The sequence below is a fragment of the Coffea arabica genome, chromosome 5e, assembly GCF_036785885.1.
Source record: "Coffea arabica cultivar ET-39 chromosome 5e, Coffea Arabica ET-39 HiFi, whole genome shotgun sequence".
NCBI classification, from domain to species: Eukaryota; Viridiplantae; Streptophyta; class Magnoliopsida; order Gentianales; family Rubiaceae; genus Coffea; species Coffea arabica.
In genome coordinates, this window is record NC_092318.1 from 32,344,153 (window position 1) to 32,368,529 (window position 24,377).

The following is a 24,377-nucleotide window of genomic DNA, read 5'->3' on the forward strand; positions in this document are numbered from 1 at the left end:
GGGGGAGATTGTTGACCTTGGTCGATCAATCCTTGGTTTTGATGATTAACAAACCAAAATGTAGATTTGGGCTAATGTTTTTATGTGAGCAATTTGTTAGAACAGATTCTTGTGGCACAAAAGAAGAAGCAAAAACAGGGCACTCATGTGGGACGTCCGAAAGGAAGCTATCGGACGTCCGAAAGGATGAAGAACATCAGGAAGGATATTCTGTCGGACGCTCGTGAGGAAGCATCGGACGTCCGGAAGGATCGGACGCACCCCTCGGATGTACATCAATCGCATCGGACGTCCGAGAAATTTCGCAAAGATTTGATGACTCTCTGACGACGTTCGGATGCAGGGTTCGGACGTCCGACAGGTGGTTTGGACGCAGGGTTCGGACGTCCGACAGGTGGTTCGAACGTCCGACAGGCCAACGGCTAGTTTTGACAGCATTTAATATTTGACCGTTGGAGAGCCTTTTGGAGCCATTTCTCACCTTCTATAAACACCCCAAAGCACAAGAAGACATGGGACTTTTGCCAACACAATATACAAGCTTACAAGTGAGATTTTTGAGTAGAAAGATTCTTTGTTGGTTGTATAAGGGGTTGGGGAAGTTGGGTTGTGAGGTTGCTCAAGTGAAGGTTATTCTCTAGGAGAAGTAAAACCTTGGTGAAGGTGAACCTATCACTTGAAGTGGTAAAACCTTGGTGAAGGTTGCCTCATTTGTATAAAATAGTTCTTAATTGGGTGAGTGATCTTTCAAGTGTAGGTTGTTGAGGGTTAACTAGAATTGTTGTAAAACTCCTTGGCTCAACCAAAGTGTGTTTGGGGTGAGGAAGGAGTGAGCCTTCACTTGTACATCTTGGTTAGCATCGCCATCAATTGAAGAGGCTATTGGTTTGATATTTGGTTTGCATTTCTTATCCTTTCTCTTTAATTAAGTTTTCTTTATTGTGCTTAAATTTGATATATCTGTGTGCATCATTGTGAATTTGTTTGTACTCATTGGGTTGCACCGGGCACTTACAATCTTTATTTTTCGCTTGTCTACCTTTTTTAACTCTACATTTAAATCTCTTAAATTGTTGTTTGTTGGACTGGTATTTTCGTCTTCGATTGCTTCATCGGATTAGTATCTAATAATTCTATATCAGCGTTTTTTGGCAACAGATATGCCTAATGGGTTTGAATAAAGAGCACTTCTAATTGAATGATTGTGTTATGTTGTCTAAGAACTGAATAGATGTAGGTATTTAGGTTTTCAATGACTTGATAACAAGTCAATTGCAGAGTTGACACAAGCCTGAGCTGTAATTCTGATACTATTGCAGTGGTAATTTCCATTAAATTAGACTGATTTTTAAGCAAAAATCTCGTTAAAGTATTAGCCGGAAGAAGATTTGGATTTCGTAATCTATTATATTATTGGGCTCTAAAAGTGATGAAGCTTCCCTAGTTTAGTTAATGGTACAGGGACTGGTGAACCTCATAACAGAGTAAGTGACCAATAATTCAGAATTGCTTATCAGAAGATTGACATTATTTATACTTGACATGGTTTCTTGTAATTACATTGTACTTTTCTTGAGATCGGCATTACAAAATATGACTAATAATCCATACAAGACAAACCTAGCAACACCTTATTTTATGCTAAAATTATAAAAAAGATAAAGGGGTAATTTTAGAAAAACTCTGCCCTGGATTTCTAATAATTTCATCTAATACTCTAAAGGAGGTTTCGATATTACACTCACCTTCCTTGGCCGAATAAACTGCCATAATAAACTTAACATATTTCATGAAATTAGACAATTCGTTTCTTGTGCATGTGAATGCTTTTCACACAATTAGATGTTTAATGAATAACAAAACAAGTTTCACTCTTGAAATAATCAATTATATCCTAAACATAATTCAAAAATATTTACAAATTAATTTTGGCTTTCCTTGGAGTAAAGATGAATAGAAGAAGGTGCAGGCTAAAGGTTTAAGAAGGATGAGCCCTGTGTTGTTACTTCAACATTTGGAGGATAGGGAGTCTTAATTGATTAGTGCAGTCCGTGAAGCTTTTTGGGTTTAATACTACTTTTTTTTAAGTAGTTTGAGGTTTTAGAATTTAGGGGCTGATAGTGGAGATAATTTGAGAAATGGGAATATGAACTTTTAGAACGGTAGAGAGGAAGGATGAAAGTGGATTTCTGGTTTTGTGAATGTTCTAAATTTTTTTTAATAATTTTATAGAAAAGTAAAATTAACTTCACAATGAGCCATTTTGAAATATTCATTCAAACTTTTGACTGTTGAGTAGCTTTTGCTACTAAAATTATAACATTAGAGGAGTTACATATAATTTTGAAAGTCTCAAGAGTTCAAGATAAGACTGTTGAAAACCACAAGGGAGGTTCATGAAATTATTCCAAAGAAAGAACCGTGTAAAAGTTTGTCTTTTGCTCGGGTTCAAGAAGTTGATAGAAGAAGAAGACTTTAGAGCTTAAAAGAAGCTCCACGTAGCTCCTCATCGTGACCCACCGAATACTACTTATATAATTCTTGATTCCTCGGCATTATAGATCCTTCTCGTCCTTCAGCTTGTTCATTGAGTAAAGGTAGAAACAAAACTGGCAAATCAGAAGCAATAGTAGCCATGGGTAGAAGTAAGTGTTCTTCTCTTCCCAAATTCGCATGCTTTTTTTTAAGTCTGAACCTTGAAGTTTAATATTTTTTGCTCTTTTATTTATTTTATCTGCTCATTTTTAGCTTTCCTTGTGTTTCCGGTTATGCAACTTTTTAATTCATTTCAGGCAGAAGTTTTTTAACTTCTAATTTCTGTAAAATTGAAAATTTAAAGCTTCAGAATTTTTAAATACTTGCGCTGTTTGAAGTAGGATTCTGAAAAGAGCACATACGTTGATTTTTCTGTACGTAATATGGGTCCTATTTGTTTTTTTTTTTTTTTTTTTTGGTTTCAACAATGATTAACGGTATAGAGACAAAATATGGTACTCTGATTGTGGTTTTCTAGTAATTTCTCATGTGTTCAGCCTTTGGGATTATTTAAGTTTTGAATACTTTATTGCAAGATGCTACCGTTCTGTTTGGTGGAATCAGATAAATGGTATGATATTGGATATTGGTAATGTTAGATTATCTTGGATGTGCTTGTATTGTTTAACATAAACATAATTACATTCTCAAGTGACTAATTCACTTTATTCTTCGCATCCAGTTTTATCTCTTGAATCATACTCTTGCCATTATGATAAATTAGTAACTTTTTAAACAAGGCGATTGTGAAAATTAAGAGATTCTTTTACATAATGTTAGGATGTGGAGTTTACCCTATCAAAGATTATGAGGAAACTGTTAAAAAGTCGAAATTTCAATACGGAGTAATAAAATATCAGCAACTAGAAAAAGTTGAAGAAAATTTGGACAACCATGCTTCCATCCAATGAATTCAGTTTGTTAACATTTTGATCAAACTGAAACTATGTTTTGGTTCTGGTTTTATATTTGGAATATGCAGGACCAGCAAGATGTTATCGCCAGATAAAGGGCAAGCCTTATCCAAAATCTCGATTTAATCGTGGAGTACCGGATCCAAAAATCAGGATTTATGATGTTGGAATGAAGAAAAGAGGGGTTGATGAGTTTCCCTGTTGTGTGCATTTGGTCAGCTGGGAAAAGGAGAATGTTTCTAGCGAGGCACTGGAAGCTGCGCGCATCGCGTGTAACAAGTACATGGCAAAATATGCTGGAAAGGATTCTTTCCATCTCAGGGTCCGAGTGCACCCTTACCATGTACTCCGCATCAATAAAATGCTGTCCTGTGCTGGAGCTGATAGGCTTCAAACAGGCATGAGGGGAGCTTTTGGTAAGCCTTTAGGCACTGCTGCTCGTGTAGCAATTGGTCAAATTTTGCTTTCAGTCCGATGCAAAGATGCCAATTGTAATCATGCTCAGGAGGCCTTGCGCCGTGCAAAGTTCAAGTTTCCCGGTCGTCAGAAGATAATAGTCAGTGGGAAATGGTATTTTTCCAATCCATCTTTCAAATCTTGGCACCCCAATTAGATTTTCTGTCTTTCTTCCTCCGTATTCATTTTTAAAGTTAATTTGGAATTACTTTTCGTTATTGAGTAGTAGTTTCGTTTTGTAATTTGTTGTATCGCTGTCTACATTTGTGGTAATGGTACACCCGCAATCTTGGGCAATTGTCTCTATTTGGTGTCAAGGCCCGTGATCCTCAATTAAAGTTCACTATATTGATGCTTGATAAAATCACAGTTTGCTCTCTTCAATTAAAGTTCAAACGAGGGCTCCTACGCATATTTTCAAGTTAAATATTTACCATTTCATTGTACGCAGGAGTTTTGTTTTGTTTTGTTAGTTACTATATATGCTGTGCTTTTAAGTTCTGTGGATTGCAAATTAACTTTTCTTTTTCAAAGAACCATAGAAAATGTATCCTTAGTCATTTTGCAATACCGAATTGCAGGGGTTTCACTAAATTCAAGCGTGCTGACTACATTAGATTCAAGCGGGAGAACCGCATTCTACCTGATGGTGTCAATGCCAAGGTTTGCACCACCACTATTAGCCGCTTCACTTCACGTTCCCTTCTATGAAAGTTTCAGTTTTGATTCCACATTCTTTGAACAATATAAACTCAAATCTCTTGCATTTCAATTTTACCAATTATGGCAATTATATTTTTAGTTAATTAACAGTACAGTCCTCAATTACTTTCGAGTTTTAACACATTTTTTTTTATAAAATATTTGTGTTATTTTAATAAGGGATGTGTGAGATTTACAAAGCGAATAGCGACAGAGATTTGGATATTAATTTTAACCACTAAAGTAAAGTATCCTCAGCTGCACTTGTCATTAAAATTTGTAGCATGCCTGACATGAATTTGGAAGCACATACAAAACACTAAATATGTCAAGATTAAAATATGAATTGATCAAACTTCAATAGTTGACCATATGAACTTAAGTTGCATTGTTCAATTCCTTTTTATTTGGGCATGATGAAAAGTAATGTGATTAATTTCTTGATGCAGTTGTAATAAAGTTTGGATTCCTTCATGTAAATTTATGCAAGGCTTTGCTGTAAATTAGCTTTTCATTTCAGTCTGGTTTACCTTGTTCAATTTATGAGAGGATTAATACATTGGCCTTTTACAGTTCCTTACTTGCCATGGACCTCTGTCTGAAAGGGAGCCTGGACGAGCATTTTTGCCTGCGACTGCTTAAGAATTCAATAGAATAAACGACACGGTATCACGAGGTTGCAAACTTGATTATGTTTGATTATATTTGGGTAGTTGAAGCTTTTGAAATGGCATGTAATCTAAGCTTTTTGCTGGTGTTTTTAGAAATATATATTTGTGTTTAACTTTTACTGAGTGGGGTGTTAGTGTTAATTATTGCAGAAAGCCAAATAATGCAAAACTCAACAGTTTGGATAGCCAAATGGTTTGGGTTAATTCTACTTTGTCCCCTCAAACTACAGCTGAAATTTCACTTCAGTTCCTAAATTTCAAAATAGGAGACTTAAATGCTTAAACTACAAAATCCATTTCGGTTAAGTAAAATCAATGATAGAATCCAAAAAACTAGCGGTGTATTAGAAGACCTCCTTTAGTGTGACTGAGTAAATTTTATAAACCAAATAGTAGGGGACATAAAGGTAACTTTGCCATTTTTCTCCTCATTCATCCTTTTTTTCCTTTTTTCTATTCTTCTTCTTCTGTCAAACACTTTTTCAAGTGAAGTTATCTTTACACAAAAATTGCATCTAATCACAAATTGTGGCTAGTACAGCCTAGAGGACCCAAAATGACATCCTCCGGTTAGCTATTCTTCATTTCTGGAAACGTATCATCTTTTTTTCCTTTTTGGCAAGCCAAAAACCTTAGTTGATTGCCATAAAATTGAATCCCTACAATTACCAATAAGAATAATAGATACCAATGATTCAGCAAGTTCCCAAATACTCTGAACCACAAAATCTTTTAGACCCAACTCTATGATGAAATTTTAAGAGTTCAATATAGAGGGATATGTTTTAGTTAAATCCAAATTAATATCATGGCAGATCCCTATGTTTTGTTCTGTCCATTTAGGTATTTGTACGGATCACCAAACCTTAGAAAGGAGAAGACGAGAGAAGGACACTAGGAATCATCTTTTAGTTCTGCTCCTCATTCTCCGGATAATCTCTTTACTCTGTTTCACCTACCATCAATTCATCAAACGTATGCGCCTTGCCCCGCACAATCTCGATCTTTGCTTTAGGGAATGGTTGTGCTACGAACTCATCCCTCATATCCACAATCAAGGTTCTTATCTTCTTTTCAGCAGCAAATCCATTGTTCTTTAACCACAGTGGCAATTTCTGGGTGGTTTCATTCAGACCTTCTTCACTCCTTCCATTATCCTTTCCATCCCTTCTGATTCTTTTTCCAACAAAGTATCAATCTCAAAAACCTTCAAATGTAAACTTCAAATTTGATGGTGTTTTAATTAAATTGAAATTTGATGAGTTGCAACAAATTAGATCTATGGATCTCATGGGGTATCAGTTTAGAAAGGGGAATGGCTTTCATGGGAGATTGAGCATACATGAAAGAATGGTGATATTTGGCCCAAGCTTACTGCCTTTTTCTTTCAACATCTAGCAGTTTAATAGAGGGTTTGTTGAGGTGTGTGTGGCTGGAAAAGTTGAGAAACCGGTTGAAAGGAGGAGAAGAATAGGAAAAAGGGTAGGAACGAAAAAGGACGAGATGAAGCTGAAGGGGAAAAGGATCTTTTGGGAAAAAAATAAAGGGGCCAAAATTACCTTTATATCCCTATTTTTTGTGGTTCATAACACTTGCATAACCGCACAAGCGGGGCGTGTGCTAATTAATATACGTTAATTTTCTAGATTTCGTCATCGATTGTACGTAATTGAAATGGATTTTGTAGTTTAGGAATTTAATTGTCTCATTTTAAAGTTTAAGAATTGAAGTGAATTTTTGAATATTGTGTTGAGGGGACAAAGTGGAATTAACCAAAATGGTTTTAAATAGTTCTTGAAAAATTTTTTAGTTCTCTCCTTTTACAACCAACTTGAAGGAGGAATTAACAACACAAAAGCCATGATAATGGAACTGAAACTAGAATAAAAATTGATTATCATTATAAGTAGGCTAAATATTTCTATGTAAGCTTAGCGTCATTGGCGGTTTGGATGGTTATAGTTTTTCTTGCACTAACTTCACTTTGCACCCTTCAATTTGTACCACTTTTTCACTTTGCATCTTAAACTTTAATTTTGATCACTTTGTACTTTAAACTCTTAATTTTGAACATTCTGGATTCTAAACTTTCAAGTTTTTATCATTTAAGTCCAATCAATAAATATATTTGCAAAATTAATGAGATAAAGGATGTTAAAAATTAATTACAATGTACTATTTTGTTCTAATTGTGATACCTTTGTTTTTTTTTTTTTTACAACTTTCAGCATATTTTTATTAATTTGTATGGTTTCAATCACTAATATTGTCAACAAAATTAATGAAATAAAAGATTATGCAAATTAATGAAAAATTATTATTTTATTTTTTCTATAATATCTTGTTACTTTTTGACCACTTTGGGTATATTATCATTGATTTATTGGATCCTCTATTTTGTTAATTTTGTTGAAATTGTCATTCATTGGATTTAAATTCATGAACTTAATTAGGGTGCAAAGTATCCAAAATTGAGCATTTAGGGTGCAATGTGTTTAAAATTGAAATTTGTAGTGCAAATTGAGAAAGTAATACAAGTTTAGAAGTACAAGTGAAGTTAGTCCGCTTTCTTATATTCGATTTTATAATGTAAGGGTGCAATACTTCTTTTTTAGTGTTTTTTTTTCTCATGTGACGGAGGCTAGGCCTATGGATTCCTCTTTTATGTCATTTTATTTTCTTTATTAATAAAACTTGGTTTGACATCCCACTCTTAGATAAACAATCTAAAATTTTGTAAAAGCTTTACAACCTTACAACTCGATGAAGGTAATTCGATATGTATTGAAGTATGGGCAAATTTTGACAAAGAGCAAAAAAAAAAAAAAAAAAGGATGATTAAAGAATTGTCAAATTAAATTTTTCTTTAAGTTTTATTTCGGCTGTGATTTACAATGGTAATAATTTTTACAATTTCTTTCATCTGTTTATCCGGATAAATATGTCTTTTCACCAGAGACAGTTAAGCAAATATTGTGCAACTTCTGGGACATTTGTCTTCTTGTAACCAAATCATGCATTCCTCACAGTAACTTCTTTCCATTTAGCTGGCACTTGATGATTTATCTAGTTGGTACTAATGAATCACTTCTGATATTTATCCCCTATTGATGTTAGCTCATGATATTTGTGGATAATCTGTAAAGATGCTGCAAATGACATGTGGTTGTAACTAGAGAAAGGTGGGCGGCAAAGATTCAAAGAGGCAGGTCGGCACGGGCCCCGCCCTTCCCAAGTTCTAGAAATCTATATTCTTCTTTCAAAAAGTTAAAAATTTTCAATACTATCCTTTATAAATTAAAAATTTTGCCACCGCAAAAATTTGTAGATATTCTTATGTGATGTGCTGAATTTTAGACACGTCAAAATTCATCCTCTCAAGATAAAGTTTGTGGTCCACCTATGCGGTGAATTGCCCCGTAACAAAGAAACAAACGAGAAAAATATTCCTTCGCATTAATACCTGCACTACTAAAATAAGAGTGAACAAGACAAAGGACTATTATCATACTCTGCTTTTCTTTTTCCTTTTTTCTTATTTTTTTTTCCTCTAAAAGGGCAATAGACCAATAGCTTTTTTTTTTTTTAATAGGAAAAGGGATAGACAATAAATAAAGTTTAAGTGTTTACAAGCCGGACAAGAATAGATCCTACAATCAGCATTCAAAAGACTATTTAAGGGCACGGGGGTACAAAACAAATTCTTCGCAAGCTTCGTGCTCAATTTTACCAAATGGTCCGCGCAGTTGTTAGCTTTACGAAAAACATGGCTAACGATACAAAGTTTGGAAGCTCTCCATAATGATCCTGAAATCAGAAAGAAGAGGGGAGGCATAGAAGAGGGGAACCTCTCCATGGGCCAATAGCTGTAACTTTAGTTTTGCACTCATTCCCCTGGTCAATAACCAGCAAGTCCAATCATTGTTCCCCCACTGCCCCAGGATCAGGATGAGACTGCCCATTTGCTTTTGGGCTTGGACCTGTCTCAAATCATCTTGGTACAGGTACAGAGCAGCGTCAACAACAATGTCCTAAACAGGAAAAAAGAAAAAAAAAAAAGAAATGAAGGAAAAAAGATATTTGCATACAGACACGCATATATTATATAATATATATGAGCGCGTGGGGTGTGTGTTGTCTCTCTCTAATGCCGCACTATTAGGAGCCATGGTCTCTGGGCAAACGTGGATGTTCGTTTTCAGTGGGTAATTTTGCAAAACTACTTGGTTGCATAGATTCTTTCCAATCATCTCGTAGAATTTTGCTTAGGCTGGAGTGGCAAAATTAAACTTACCGCTTCCTTAATTTTCAATCAAGCTCCAGCAAATCAATGACGAATTTGACATACAAAGCAAAAAAGGTAAAATATCCGATAATTGCACAAAAAGTGTGCAAGGGAAGTTGAAATATTTACCATGGATGTGATGACAAAATAATTACAACATCAAAACAAATGCCTCACATTTCAATCTTTAATTTAGTACATAGCTCATATTAGCTATTCATACTAAGTAGTTTTATGGTACTACTTCTAGAATGTTACTTTTTTTTAATATATATCTTTACCACTATTTAACATTCTAAACTCCTCGTTTATTCATTCTTATCTCTTATATACTAAATCTAGAGTTATTTATTTCTGTGGAGCCTTGTTAATGATGTAGTCTTGAAGTTATCAGTTACAAGACCAAATGATTCATCTTTATCTAGTTTGCTAAATGTGTACTTATTCCAACAATTCATCTCAATTTTATTGCCTAATTTATTGCTTTGCTATTGACTTTACTTAGTGGAAATCAATTACAAAATGGACTATTACTTTTCATCTACTCACGTGAAAATCACCACCCACTACTAATTAATTTAATTTGCAGTCTTGAAAGGGAATTTACAACTAGCAAAGTAAAATTAGCCTCCAAATTTCAACAAATTTTAAATTTATATGCTAAGAATTTAAAATAAAAAAAATGTGAGGTGTCACAGCATATGTTAATTTATTTATTCTTTTTGTGTGAGACAAAGATTACAATGTAGAATTATGATGTTTAGCCATCTCACCAAATGTACATATTATTAATGAGTTTTATCTTTGGTGTAAGAAAGCTTCAAGGTGGATTACTAACTTCTTTGGTTTCTAAGAATATATATTTCTTAGGAAACAGTCAGTCTATCTTTTTGCAAGATATCACTTTGATGCTATAATGAAGCTGTCTCTAAGTCTGTAAACTTTGTAACTGCTTTTAAACATTTTTACATCAAATGTTTGTAACATTTCTGAAAAATGTGATGATATGCATTAAACGGGCAGAAAGCTTGATTTATATAAAGGAGAATGAAAAACATATTGGTAATTTGCACAAAGATTTAATGTAATGGTACGTAAACTTGATTAACTGTGGTCTTATTCATATTTGTAAGGCTAAAGATGACTATTAATACAAAGTACGCACAACTACCATATTAACTGTTAGAATAATTAAACCAAACTATTTAGAAGTTTAGTAGTTTTAGAATTGGATTTATTATTTGGTAATTATATTGGAATTAGCATCAATGTTAGTTTAGAAAATAGAGTTGAGCCAAGTTTTATACAATTAGAATCGATTGCATGATTATGTTTCTCTATTTAAGGACTTGAAGTCCGATGCTTCTAATAGAGGAAAAATGGTGTTAATAGTATAATAGTCTTTAATTCTTTCAGTACCTTCCTTCTCACTTCTGTGATTAATCAACTAATAGTTTTGCTCTTATACTCTCCTTCTTGTTTCTTGATTATTAGAATTGCAATGTTGAAATAACTTCCGTTATGTGATTTTGTGTTACCAAGTGATATTAGATCTCTTGATTCAAGAGTTTGATTTGGAGTGTTTATGGTGCTTGGAGTTTGTGATAGAGTTAGGACTGTTAATGGAGTTGAGCCAACCCGAACTCAACTTGTTTAACTCGAGAAAAAGCCCGATAAGTTCAACCATTTAATGAGTCGGTCTGAGTTTGGACCTAAAAATTATGCTCGAATTGAATATAAGCCAAGCTCAAGCCTCATTGGGCTCAAACTCAATATAGGCCCAGCCCTTTAATTATCTCTTATATATAATAATATATATAATATTTATATTTTGATATTATATATAATTATATATCCAAAAATATTATTACTAAATACTAAATATATACAAATTACAAAACACAAAAATATATCTTAAAACATCTCTACTAACTTTCTTGAGAGCCCATATTGGTAATGCATAATTGAAGTTCTAAGTTTTCTTATTGATTGAGTAGATTTTTGTATTTACATAATATTTATTGATTTCTTTTTGGCCTAGAATTTCTAGCAGAAACAAAAATTATCAAGCATGTTTGAATTCAAGTTACCAGGCTATGAAGAAATTCCACCCTCTGAAGATGTATTGACTTATGACCACATGTTTTATTACCATTGTCCATGTACTTTAAATGAATTAAATATAAATATTGTTGAAAAATTCTCGGTTTATGTACTTTTTAAGAACTATTACTTGTTCATATTTAGTTTTAATGTTGTAGTCCTGTGAATGTTAAATTAGTTTTACAACTTCATAGTTATAGTAATTATATTAAGAAAATTGAGGAATAAGAAGTGAGATTGAGCTAAACCCGAATAAGGTTCAAAATCTGAATATTTTGTGAGTTGAGTATAATCTTCATATTTATTAACTCGAATCTCATGGCTCGAAACCCAAAAGTGTTACAAATTAAATGAGTTAAACCTGAATTTATGAAAGTCTAGCTTATATGGCCCAATTGAAAGGCCTAGGTAGAGTACTTGTATATTGAAGAATTAGACCAAGAGAAATTGGTCTTCGGGTACTCGTTCGTTGATTAAGGGAAAAATTGACCCTAATTGGATAGAAATCTTGTGAGGACTCGAAAATCTATTATTTTTAAATCCCTAATTTTGGCTTAATTAATTATTTATTTGGATTTTTGCCACGAATAATATTTTCTAGCCTTATTAGACCTAAGTACGTGGTATTATAGCTTCGTTATATTTTTAAAGTGTCTCGTTTCAAAAATTATTTTCTTAGAAGCTTGTTTAGTGAAAAAGTGAAAACGCGTTTGGAAAATTTAACCAATTGGGAGTACAATAAGCTCGGAAATTTGGAGACATGTACAATGGTCCTAAAATAGGTAATTTTAGGTTTAAGTACTCAAGTGATGGTTAGTGGTACGATCGTTACAAGAATTTCTTGAAGGTTTCACTTTAGTGCGCCTAAATTAGAAATACGCGTTTTCACGCGCGCGCTTAATTGAGGGACTTTAGACCATTATTTTGGGACAATTAAGAGTGAATAATATTTATATGAATATAAGTGCATTAGAGGTTTAGTGCACTAGTGAAATAAACTCGAAAGGAATCGAGCCCGAATCGCGCGCGTACGCGCACTAGTGAGGGTTGACTTTTGCACGATTATGGGCCACACAAACGAAGCTTCTCTTGGAAGCCAAATTAGATCAACACTCTCTCTCTCCTCTCCAAAGATAGCCGGCCAGCCTCTCTCTCCCTCAACCTCCAAGTTTCAAAATTTCTTCTCACAAAAACCTCACCAATCTTCATCCAAATTCTACCAAATTTCATACACACTTAGATCTACTCTTGGACACCACTTTGAATTGCAAAAAGGAGCTAAAACTCACGGTTTTTCTAGAGCATAGGGGACTGAAAATCACTGCCTTGGTCATCAACTAGAGTAGGTAATGATCCGACACTTTAATCTTGGTTTATGGAGGTTTATTAACACCTTTAAGCTCTTGTATTCATATGGGTGGTTGTTATTATTGGAAAATTTGGAAGTTGGGCTCTATGAACTCCCACCCTTTGTCTTGATGGCTGATGTGATGATTGATGATGAATTTAATGTTGGTTTAGTGCTCAAAATGGTAGATTAATGGTGTATTAGTAGTATGAACTTCAAGAAATGCATGAGAGAAAAAGTTCCAATTCTGCCCCTGCTTTGAACGTATCTATTTCTGCGGAATTTTGGGGTTCTAATGACTTATATATGATGTTTATATGTTGTATAGATGGTGTAAAAAATTTCATTGAAAAATATTGAGGTTTGGTGGGTCAAATGAATCGATTTCACAAAGCTAGTAAATCTGGAACTGTTTCCGTAATGCTCTGACCAGTTTTCGTGTTTCAGCCATAACTTTGTGCTCCGACGTCGAAATCGAGTGCCATCAGCGGCATTTGAAACTAGACATTCCAACTTTCCAATGGTATAAAATGCACGTTCTGGTTCCATGTATGTGAGCCGAACCAACCATTTAAAGTCGGCTGTTCTGTTTCTCTGTTTTACTGGAACGAAATGCTGAGGCTGCAACTTGTGGCTCGAATTCGAGCTAGTTGTGTGCCAAATTTCAAAATGATTTCTTCTGTGAAATTATAGCTCTATGAATTTGTTTTCCAACTCCATAAACCATGCCCAATTCCGAGTTAATTTGAGTGATTTGTGATCAAAATACGGAACCTGCCCTGCTCTTGAAAACCCTGACTTTTGGACAGATTTGATGCAAGACTTGGTATAGACTTGCTAACTGAATATTTTGGTGCTAAACACTTACCAAATATACCATGAATATTCCTTAGGCTTTTCCTATGCTAATGAGCCATGTTTGAGGAATTTTTCCTTGACCAAATGTTTGAAATGGAAAACAAAAGGTTCAAGGCAGTTTTGTCTTAGTATTTTCGAAATTTTGGTTGTTTGAGTGACTACCTTCCCGAAGGTATTTTTCCATGAAATTTGATAGGGAGATACTCTTTATATAGGAGTATTATACTGCCAAATTTTGTACCAATCCAAGTCCATTTCGATACCTAACTAAAGTACCAAAGTTGGAAGCTCAAATCTGGAAATTTGTTCACCAGTTTTGAATTTTTCCCTAACTTTGAGCTACCGTATCTCGGTGCTCGAAACTCCGATTCTTGATCAACTTTTTCTGTTAAAAACATTACTTGCAACTCTAATTGAGTTGTAGATTTCAGAGGCTAGCTCACAACGTGTGAATTTTTCCGAATTTCCAAAGTTAGCGAAAAACCAACCCCAACACAACCTTAAGTACCCTGAAACAGTAACTTTGAGCCCATTTTTGAATGTCTTCCATTTAGAATCATGGAAAAGTGTCTTCTAAGAACTTTTAGTACTTTCAAAGAGGTTTCCAACGGTACCATGTTTTACAATTTTTGACAAGTAGAATGTGAGATACGATTTTTCAAAATATCGTATCAAAACCGAAAATTTTCCGAATTCCAAAGGAAGGGAGTTTTCAAGCACTCCTTATTCCTTCGATATTACTTGAACATTTTATACTTGATTTCCCGAAATGAAAACTCGATCGCTCTTGTACTTTAAGAAACTCTAATTGAATCTCGATTTATGAGTAATTGAGGTTCGTTTTCATGAAATTTTCCTAGATTGTACTAACATACAATCTTCCTTGATAATTGGGGCACGTGAATGATAATACATTATATTTTGCTCAGGTGCACTCGAGGACCTTCAAGAGGATCCTACAGTGAACACTTGAACTTCCAGAAAATATTTCTTCTTGATTTGCTCGGTGAGTGTCAAGTGTATGGCTACTTGAACTCTATGGGTTTGATTCATACTTGGCTTACCTGATTACATGCTTAGCCTACTTGGTTTTGAAAAATGGAGTCGAGTGTGTACTTTATCGCACTCGTTCTCATTTAAAACAAATGACTCATGCTTAACATGTTTTGCCTGATTTACATGACCTGAAATACATGCTTAAACCTGTCGAATGCTTTATTACATGACATGGTATGCTATGACTGCATACGTCGTTGGAGTGAATCTCCTCGATACTTACATGATACATGGGGGACGCCCAAACTCATAGGCCGACCTTGGAACTCGAGCCGGCATGGGCTTGGTCGGGAACCTTGGTGAGCCATGAGAATCACATGATAAGCTTGATCTATTTGAGAGATCTTGCTTGGCATACTCGTGGAGTATAGCCTTATAAATGTCGTGCGGGCCCGAAGTGGTGTAGGGTGGACGGATGAGAAGTAAGTGGTGATCTACGGTTTGAAAATATCAACCCGGTTGACAGAGAGTCATCGCGGGAAGATATACGAATGAACTGGCAACGCAAGTGGAACTTAGCTCCTGAGAGCTACCATATCTTTGAATTGCTTCTGTTTACATTTTGTTGGCATTATTAATTACTTGCAAGTTATCACTTGAACTGTTACTTGGGCTTGTTACCTGAACTATGTGCCTGCATGTGTGTTCTTGGCCTCACGAGCGTTTTTGCTCACCCCGTTAGATTTGTTTTCCTTAACAGGATTGAACTCGGAGATGTATTGGAGAACCCTCCTGATGTACTTTTGTTTAGGGTTTCTATTATGTTTTGGCTATGCCTTGGTTTTGGATTGTACTTTTGGATTTGAAATGTAACTTTTGGGGCGTGATGTATATTTGGGATTTAAGATGTACTTTGAACACCCGATATGCGGGTTGGATAATGGATGACGATTGTTATGCTTGAACGCTTCCGCATTTACTGTATTTAAGTTATTTACTTGTGTTGTGTAGACTGGTAATAAGCTTGAATGGAATTGCATGAGTCCTGGTGAGAGTTGGGCAAGCGTCCCGCGGATACCCTTTGGTTCGCCTTAGGGAGAAGTGGGGGCGTCACAAATCTAGACTTTGTCGTGATGTTGTTGGTATTGGCAGTGATAAGAAAATCATGTCAAATAATTGTATTGTGCAGAGATCAGAGAAAAAGACCTACCCAATTATTGATTGTGATTGTTCCCACAATGAAGTTTGATCAAGGCTGAAGTCAGGGAAGCCAAGAAATTCAAGTTGGGAAGAAAAAATATTTGTGAAGGTATGTAAATCATTTTGAGTTGCCATGCATAGAGATTTTCTCAATGATGGAAAATGTAAAATTTTGCACACATTGAGTATGTATGAAGAAAATTTTGAATGGTTAAGAGTAATGCAAAAATATCTTAAAAAGTGTGGTTTGGGTGAATTTCTTGAAATAAGTTTATGCTCTAGTTCTTCAAAAGAAACTAAGAAAAGGAAGGCCAAATTGTTTTTCAATATAATGTGAAAATCAATGGTTGAAGAGTTTTACAAGAGGCTTATTGTTTACTCTCAATCACTTCAGTAGTTTTGGTCAGATTTCTTCTATATTTTGATACAATATGAATATGAGTCTAATCATAAATCAAAAATTAGTTTCACTTGGAAAGTTAATTTGAAAGAAGACGTGTTTATTGATGGTGGAGAAAGTACATGTGAAAATTTTAATATAGTTGAAGATTTTGATTTGCATACATTATTTGAAGTGATTGATGAAGAGAATTTGTCAATGAAAGTTTTGACTTGAATGAAGATGTGCATGAAAACATCCATAGAGTGGATGGATTTATTGAAAAATTTTGTGGTGAAAATTGTTGGCAAAAAGAAAGACATAATTTATTAGTTGAAAAATGTGTGAATTTTGGCTCTAATCATGAATGGGTCAATAAGGAGGAATTTTTTTTATCAAAGAGAATTAGTAGCAAAATTGTATGCAGATAGTCCACTTTCATGCATAAATATGAAGATGGGTACCAATTATAAATTGAAGTTGCATGTCAACCATATTGTTGCATACATTGGAGATAATAACATCAAAAGTTTAGTTTAAGGAAGGCAATATTGGGATAATTAAGCCAAACTATTTAAAAGTTTAGTAGTCTTAGAATGGGATTTATTATTTTGGTAACTATATTGGAATCAGTATCAAAGTTAATTTTAGAAAATAGAGTTGAGTTATGTTTTGGCATTGCAGTTAGAATAGGTTTTGTAGTTTTGCTCCTATATTCTCCTTACTTCTTATTTCTTGATCATCATAATTGCAAAGTTGAAATAACCTCCTCGATATGATTTTTTGTGCTAGAATTAACACATATATGTGTAGTAGTGGCAATTGAACTTTAGAGCCATGTTTTTCAATTCATTTTTATTTTATTTATTTATTTATTATTATTATTATTATTATTATTATTATTATTATTTTGCTGTTTGGGTAAGTATGGTTTGCAATCTTTTGTAGGGTTAAAGTTCAATTACATAAGAACTTGATGTATTGAATTTGTATTCAGGTAGATCTTGGGAATGCTTATGTTAAACTAACTAGTTATGGATGTTTATATTTATGGTTGAAATTAATTGCTATATTTAATTGTATTAGTTGCTTTGATCTTTAGTACTTTTGTGGTTTTATGGCTGTATTATAAGGCAGATCAATGTTATATTATGGTTTCAGAGTTTGACGACATCCCTCCCACACTCCAAACTACCCTACGATACTACTTAGGGATGGCAGTGGGTTAATTACCTTAAAAAATACATCTTACCAAATCCTAACCCTCTTATTTAAGACTTTTACCAAACCCTATCAGGTAACAGTACTAGTTTTCATTCCTATTATCAAACCCTCTTGCTAGCGAGTTCAGATTACCTATTAGGTATTCTTTACCCCCCTATCTGAATAGTTTAAGAAAAGAGAATCAGCTTTTATCAAACTAAAATCAATATGCATATCATGTTAAATCAACATATTACTTTGAGTCTTAAATTTGGATAGAGCCATAGAACCCGAGTGAGAAAATCTAACATTTTATGAAGGGTTGAATTAACATTATTTTATTTTTAATCACAATTGTCTCTATTTGAAACACTTGATTAAATTATGTCTCTGGATTTTAGCAATTTCAGCAAATGTCCGCAAAAAAAGATTCAAACAACTGTTTGTGTGTGTGTGTATGTGTATTTATATACTCGATTTAGGTGCATAATATATAACTCTTTAGCTCTTGCTCCTTCAGGCACAACCAAAGCCAACTATGGAGTTTATTAAAATATAATTTTTATTTTGTCAGCGAGTTTATTTCCATGTAAGTGTGTGTGTATATGTATATGTATATAGAGTATTGGGTTTTTAAAATTCTCTTATCTAATCCTTTCGGATTTTCCATCGATAACAAAGGACACTGAAGTGCAAAAATAGGTGAAAAAGGCTAGAATGGGAGACAAGACGGATTTTAATTTGGAATTCAATAAAATATTGAGATTTCGGAATCGGATAGTAGTGCCAAAAGATGAAGAACTTAAGAAGAAAATTTTAGAAGAGACGCACCGATCAAAGTTTACGGTACTTCCTGAAGGGAATAAAATGTACCAGAACTTGAAGAGTCTTTACTGGTGGGAGAATATGAAGAAAGAGATTGCTCAATTTGTTCAAACATGCTTCATTTGTTAATAGGTTAAAGCCGGGCATCAGAAACTATCGGGACTTTTGCAACCTCTAGAAATACCTGAGTGGAAATGGGAGAATATCAACATAGATTTTGTATCGGGCTTACCAAGAACTCAGAGGGACCATGATGCGATTTGGGTAATAGTGGATAGATTGACCAAGTCGGCTCTTTTTCTACCGATTAATATGAAATACCCGTTAGAGATGCTGGTCAGGTTGTATTTGGATGAGATCATCAGGTTGCATGGAATACCTGTAAGTATCGTGTCTGATAGGGATCCAAGATTTGTTTCGAGATTCTGGCAAAAGATGCAAGAAGTGTTAGGAACTAAATTGAATTTTAGTACTGCTTATCATCCCCGGACCGATGGACAGTCTGAAAGGAACATTCAGACCCTTGAGGATATGTTAAGAATTGCGTTCTGGATTTTGGGGAGAGTTGGAGTAAGTTTTTTACTTTAGTAGAATTTGCCTACAACAATAGTTTCCATTCTTCTATTCAGATGGCCCCGTATGAGGCACTTTATGGTCGAAAATGTAGGTTTTCGATTTGTTTGGATGAAATAGGTGAACGAAAAATCTTAAATCCGACTACAGTGTCTTGGATTGAAGAAGCAAATGAGAAAGTAAAGTTGGTACGCCAAAGAAATCAGACCGCTCAGAGCCGCCAAAAGAGTTACGCCGATAATCGAAAAAAAGATTTGGAGTTTACTGTTGGAGATTTGGTATTTCTCAGAATCACGCCCTTGAAAGCAAGTTTGATGTCTGGAAAGGGAAAGAAGTTACAACCAAGGTTTGTGGGACCTTACAAGATTAACCAACGCGTAGGGAGTGTAGCCTATAAGCTTGAATTACCGCCGAGTTTATCTCGAATCCATAATGTATTTCATATATTTATGCTTAAGAAGTACCATCCTGACCCTTCTCACGTCATACGACCGGAAAATGTTGAGATTGATGAGACTTTGACCTATGAGGAGAAACCGGTTAACCTTCTGGATAGGAAGGTGAAAGAATTGAGAAATAAACAGATACCATTAGTAAAAGTATTTTGAAAGAACCATGGGTTGGAGGAAGCAACTTGGGAGGTCGAAGAAGTAATTCGAGAAAAGTATCCAGACCTGTTCACCAATCAAAGTAAAATTTCGAGGACGAAATTCTCTTAAGGGGGAGAGGATGTGAGGACTCGAAAATCTATTATTTTTAAATCCCTAATTTTGGCTTAATTAATTATTTATTTGGATTTTTGTCACGAATAATATTTTCTAATCTTATTAGACCTAAGTACATGGTATTATAGTTTCGTTATATTTTTAAAGTATCTCGTTTCAAAAATTAGTTTCTTAGACGTTTGTTTAGTGAAAAAGTGAAAACGCGTTTGGAAAATTTAACCAATTGGGAGTACAATAAGCTCGGAAATTTGGAGACATGTACAATGGTTCTAAAATAGGTAATTTTAGGTTTAAGTACTCAAGTGATGGTTAGTGGTACGATCGTTACAAGAATTTCTTGATGGTTTCACTTTATCGCGCCTAAATTGGAAATACCCGTTTTCACGCCCGCGCTTAATTGAGGGATTTTAGACCATTATTTTGGGACAATTAAGAGTGAATAATATTTATATGAATATAAGTACATTAGAGGTTTAGTGCACTAGTGAAATAAATTCGAAAGGAATCGAGCCCGAATCGCGCGCGTACGCGCACTAGTGAGAGTTGACTTTTGCCCAATTATGGGCCACACAAATGAAGCTTCTCTTGGAAGCCAAATTAGATCAACACTCTCTCTCTCCTCTCCCAAGATAGCCGGCCAGCCTCTCTCTCCCTCAACCTCCAAGTTCCAAAATTTCTTCTCACAAAAACCTCACCAATCTTCATCCAAATTCTACCAAATTTCATACACACTTAGACCTACTCTTGGACACCACTTTGAGCTGCAGAAAGGAGCTAAAACTCACTGTTTATCTGGAGCATAGGGGACCGAAAATCACTGCCTTGGTCATCAACTAGAGTAGGTAATGATCCGACACTTTAATCTTAGTTTATGGAGGTTGATTAACACCTTTAAACTCTTGTATTCATATGGGTGGTTGTTATTATTGAAAAATTTGGAAGGTGGGCTCAATGAACTCCCACCCTTTGTCTTGATGGCTGATGTGATGATTGATGATGAATTTAATCTTGGTTTAGCGCTCAAAATGGTAGATTAATGGTGTATTAGTAGTATGAACTTCAAGAAATGCATGAGAGGAAAAGTTCCAATTCTGCCCCTGCTTTGAACATATCCATTTCTGCAGAATTTTGGGGTTGTAATGACTTATATATGATGTTTATATGTTGTATAGATGGTGTAAAAAATTTCATTGAAAAATATTGAGGTTTGGTGGGTCAAATGAATCGATTTCACAAAGCTAGTAAATCTGGAACTGTTTCCGTAATGCTCTGACCAGTTTTCGTGTTTCGGCCATAACTTTGTGCTCCGACATCGAAATCGAGTGCCGTCAGTGGTATTTCAAACTAGGCATTCCTACCTTTCTGACGGTATAAAATACATGTTCTGGTTCCATGTATCTGAGCCGAACCAACTATTTAAAGTCGGCTGTTCTGTTTCTCTATTTTCCTGGAACGAAATGCTGAGGCTGCAATTTGTGGCTCAAATTCGAGCTAGTTGTGTGCCGAATTTCAAAATGACTTCTTCTGTGAAATTATAGCTCTATGAATCTGTTTTCCAACGCCATAAACCATGCCCAATTCTGAGTTAATTTGAGTGATTTGTGATAAAAATACGGAACCTGCCCTACTCTTGAAAACCCTGACTTTTGGACAGATTTGATGCAAGACTTGGTATAGACTTGCTAACTAAATATTTTGGTGCTAAACACTTACCAAATGCACCATGAATATTCCTTAGGCTTTACCTACGCTAATGAGCCATGTTTGAGGAATTTTTCCTTGACCAAATGGTTGAAATGGAAAACAAAAGGTTCAAGGCAGTTTTGTCTTAGTATTTTCAAAACTTTGGTTGTTTGAGTGACAGCCTTCCCGAAGGTATTTTTCCATGAAATTTGATAGGGAGATACTCTTTATATTGGAGTATTATACTGCTAAATTTTGTACCAATCCAAATCCATTTCGATACCTAACTAAAGTGCCAAAGTTGGAGGCTCAAATCTGGAAATTTGTTCACCAGTTTTGAATTTTTCCCTAATTTTAAGCTACCGTATTTCGGTGCTCGAAACTCCGATTCTTGATCAACTTTCTCTGTTAAAAACATTACTTGCAACTCTAATTGAGTTATAGATTTCAGAGGCTAGCTCACAACGTGTGAATTTTTCCGAATTTCCAAAGTTAGCAAAAAACCAACCCCAACACAACCTTAAGTACCCTGAAATAGTAACTTTGAGCCCATTTTTGAATGTCTTCCATTTAGAATCATGGAAAAGTGTCTTATAAGAACTTTTAGTGCTTTCAAAGAGGTTTCTAACGGTACCAAGTTTTACAATTTTTGACATGTAAAATGTGAGATACGTTTTTTTAAAATATCGTATCAAAATCGAAAATTTTCCGAATTCCAAAGGAAGGGAGTTTTCAAGCACTCCTTATTCCTTCGATATTACTTTAACATTTTATACTTGATTTTCCGAAATTAAAGCTCGATCGCTCTTGTACTTTAAGAAACTCTAATTGAATCTCGATTTACGAGTAATTGAGGTTGATTTTCATGAAATTTTCTTAGATTGTACTAACATACAATCTTCCTTGATAATTGGGGCACGTGAATGATAATACATTATATTTTGCTCAGGTGCACTCGAGGACCTTCAAGAGGATCCTACAATGAACACTTGAACTTCCAGAAAATATTTCTTCTTGATTTGTTCGGTGAGTGTCAAGTGTATGGCTACTTGAACTCTATGGGCTTGATTCATGCTTGACTTACCTGATTACATGCTTAGCCTACTTGGTTTTGAAAAATGGAGTCGAGTATGTACTTTATCGCACTCGTTCTCATTTGAAACAAATGACTCATGCTTAACAAGTTTTGCCTGATTTACATGACCTGAAATACATGCTTAAACCGGTCGAATGCTTTATTACATGACATGGTATACTATGGCTGCATACGTCGTTGGAGTGAATCTCCTCGACACTTACATGATACATGGGGGACGCCCAAACTCATAGGCCGACTTTGGAACTCGAGCCGGCATGGGCTTGGTCGGGAACCTTGGTGAGCCATGAGAATCACATGATAAGTTTGATCTATTTGAGAGATCTTGCTTGGCATACTCATGGAGTATAGCCTTATAAATGTCGTGCGGGCCCGAAGCGGTGTAGGGTGGACGGATGAGAAGTAAGTGGTGATCTACGGTTTGGAAATATCAACCCGGTTGACGGAGAGTCATCGCGGGAAGATATACGGATGAACTGGCAACACAAGTGAAACTTAGCTCCTGAGAGCTACCATATCCTTGAATTGCTTCTGTTTACATTTTGTTGGCATTATTAATTACTTGCAAGTTATCACTTGAACTGTTACTTGGGCTTGTTACCTGAACTATGTGCCTGCATGTGTGTTCTTGGCCTCACGAGAGTTTTTGCTCACCCCGTTAGATTTGTTTTTCTTAATAGGATTGAACTTGGAGATGTATTGGAGAACCCTCCTGATGTACTTTTGTTTAGGGTTTATATTATATTTTGGATATGCCTTAGTTTTGGATTGTACTTTTGGATTTGAAATGTAACTTTTGGGGCGTGATGTATATTTGGGATTTAAGATGTATTTTGAACACCCGATATGCGGGTTGGATAATGGATGATGATTGTTATGCTTGAACGCTTCCGCATTTACTGTATTTAAGTTATTTACTTGTGTTGTGTAGACTGGTAATAAGCTTGAATGGAATTGCATGAGTTCTGGCCAGAGCTGGGCAGGCGTCCCGCGGATACCCTTTGGTTCGCCTTAGGGAGAAGTGGGGGCGTCACAGTTGGTATCAGAGCGCTAGGTTAGAGATCTTTGGCCCAAGCTTACTGCCTTTTTCTTTCAACATCTAGCAGTTTAATAGAGGGTTTGTTGAGGTGTGTGTGGCTGGAAAAGTTGAGAAACCGGTTGAAAGGAGGAGAAGAATAGGAAAAAGGGTAGGAACGAAAAAGGACGAGATGAAGCTGAAGGGGAAAAGGATCTTTTGGGAAAAAAATAAAGGGGCCAAAATTACCTTTATATCCCTATTTTTTGTGGTTCATAACACTTGCATAACCGCACAAGCGGGGCGTGTGCTAATTAATATACGTTAATTTTCTAGATTTCGTCATCGATTGTACGTAATTGAAATGGATTTTGTAGTTTAGGAATTTAATTGTCTCATTTTAAAGTTTAAGAATTGAAGTGAATTTTTGAATATTGTGTTGAGGGGACAAAGTGGAATTAACCAAAATGGTTTTAAATAGTTCTTGAAAAATTTTTTAGTTCTCTCCTTTTACAACCAACTTGAAGGAGGAATTAACAACACAAAAGCCATGATAATGGAACTGAAACTAGAATAAAAATTGATTATCATTATAAGTAGGCTAAATATTTCTATGTAAGCTTAGCGTCATTGGCGGTTTGGATGGTTATAGTTTTTCTTGCACTAACTTCACTTTGCACCCTTCAATTTGTACCACTTTTTCACTTTGCATCTTAAACTTTAATTTTGATCACTTTGTACTTTAAACTCTTAATTTAAGTTAGTCCGCTTTCTTATATTCGATTTTATAATGTAAGGGTGCAATACTTC

The 24,377-nt window shown here is 35.0% G+C and overlaps 1 protein-coding gene across 1 annotated transcript; it reads left to right on the forward strand.

The window, feature by feature from the left end:
* Positions 1-2,435: 2,435 nt before the first annotated feature.
* Positions 2,436-5,397, forward strand: LOC140006494 (large ribosomal subunit protein uL16-like). Its single transcript, XM_072048463.1, has 4 exons — positions 2,436-2,645; positions 3,518-4,019; positions 4,487-4,568; positions 5,181-5,397. Exons 1-4 carry the CDS (start codon positions 2,636-2,638, stop codon positions 5,247-5,249), a joined length of 663 nt encoding a protein of 220 aa, XP_071904564.1. The 5' UTR covers positions 2,436-2,635; the 3' UTR covers positions 5,250-5,397.
* The last annotated feature ends 18,980 nt before the right edge of the window (positions 5,398-24,377 follow it).

Bases quoted from the DNA above. Each gene is read 5' to 3' on its own strand.
- LOC140006494 (XM_072048463.1), top strand. The intron at 4,020-4,486 runs GTATTTTTCCAA...ACCGAATTGCAG, and splicing joins ATAATAGTCAGTGGGAAATG to GGGTTTCACTAAATTCAAGC. The intron at 4,569-5,180 runs GTTTGCACCACC...GGCCTTTTACAG, and splicing joins CTGATGGTGTCAATGCCAAG to TTCCTTACTTGCCATGGACC.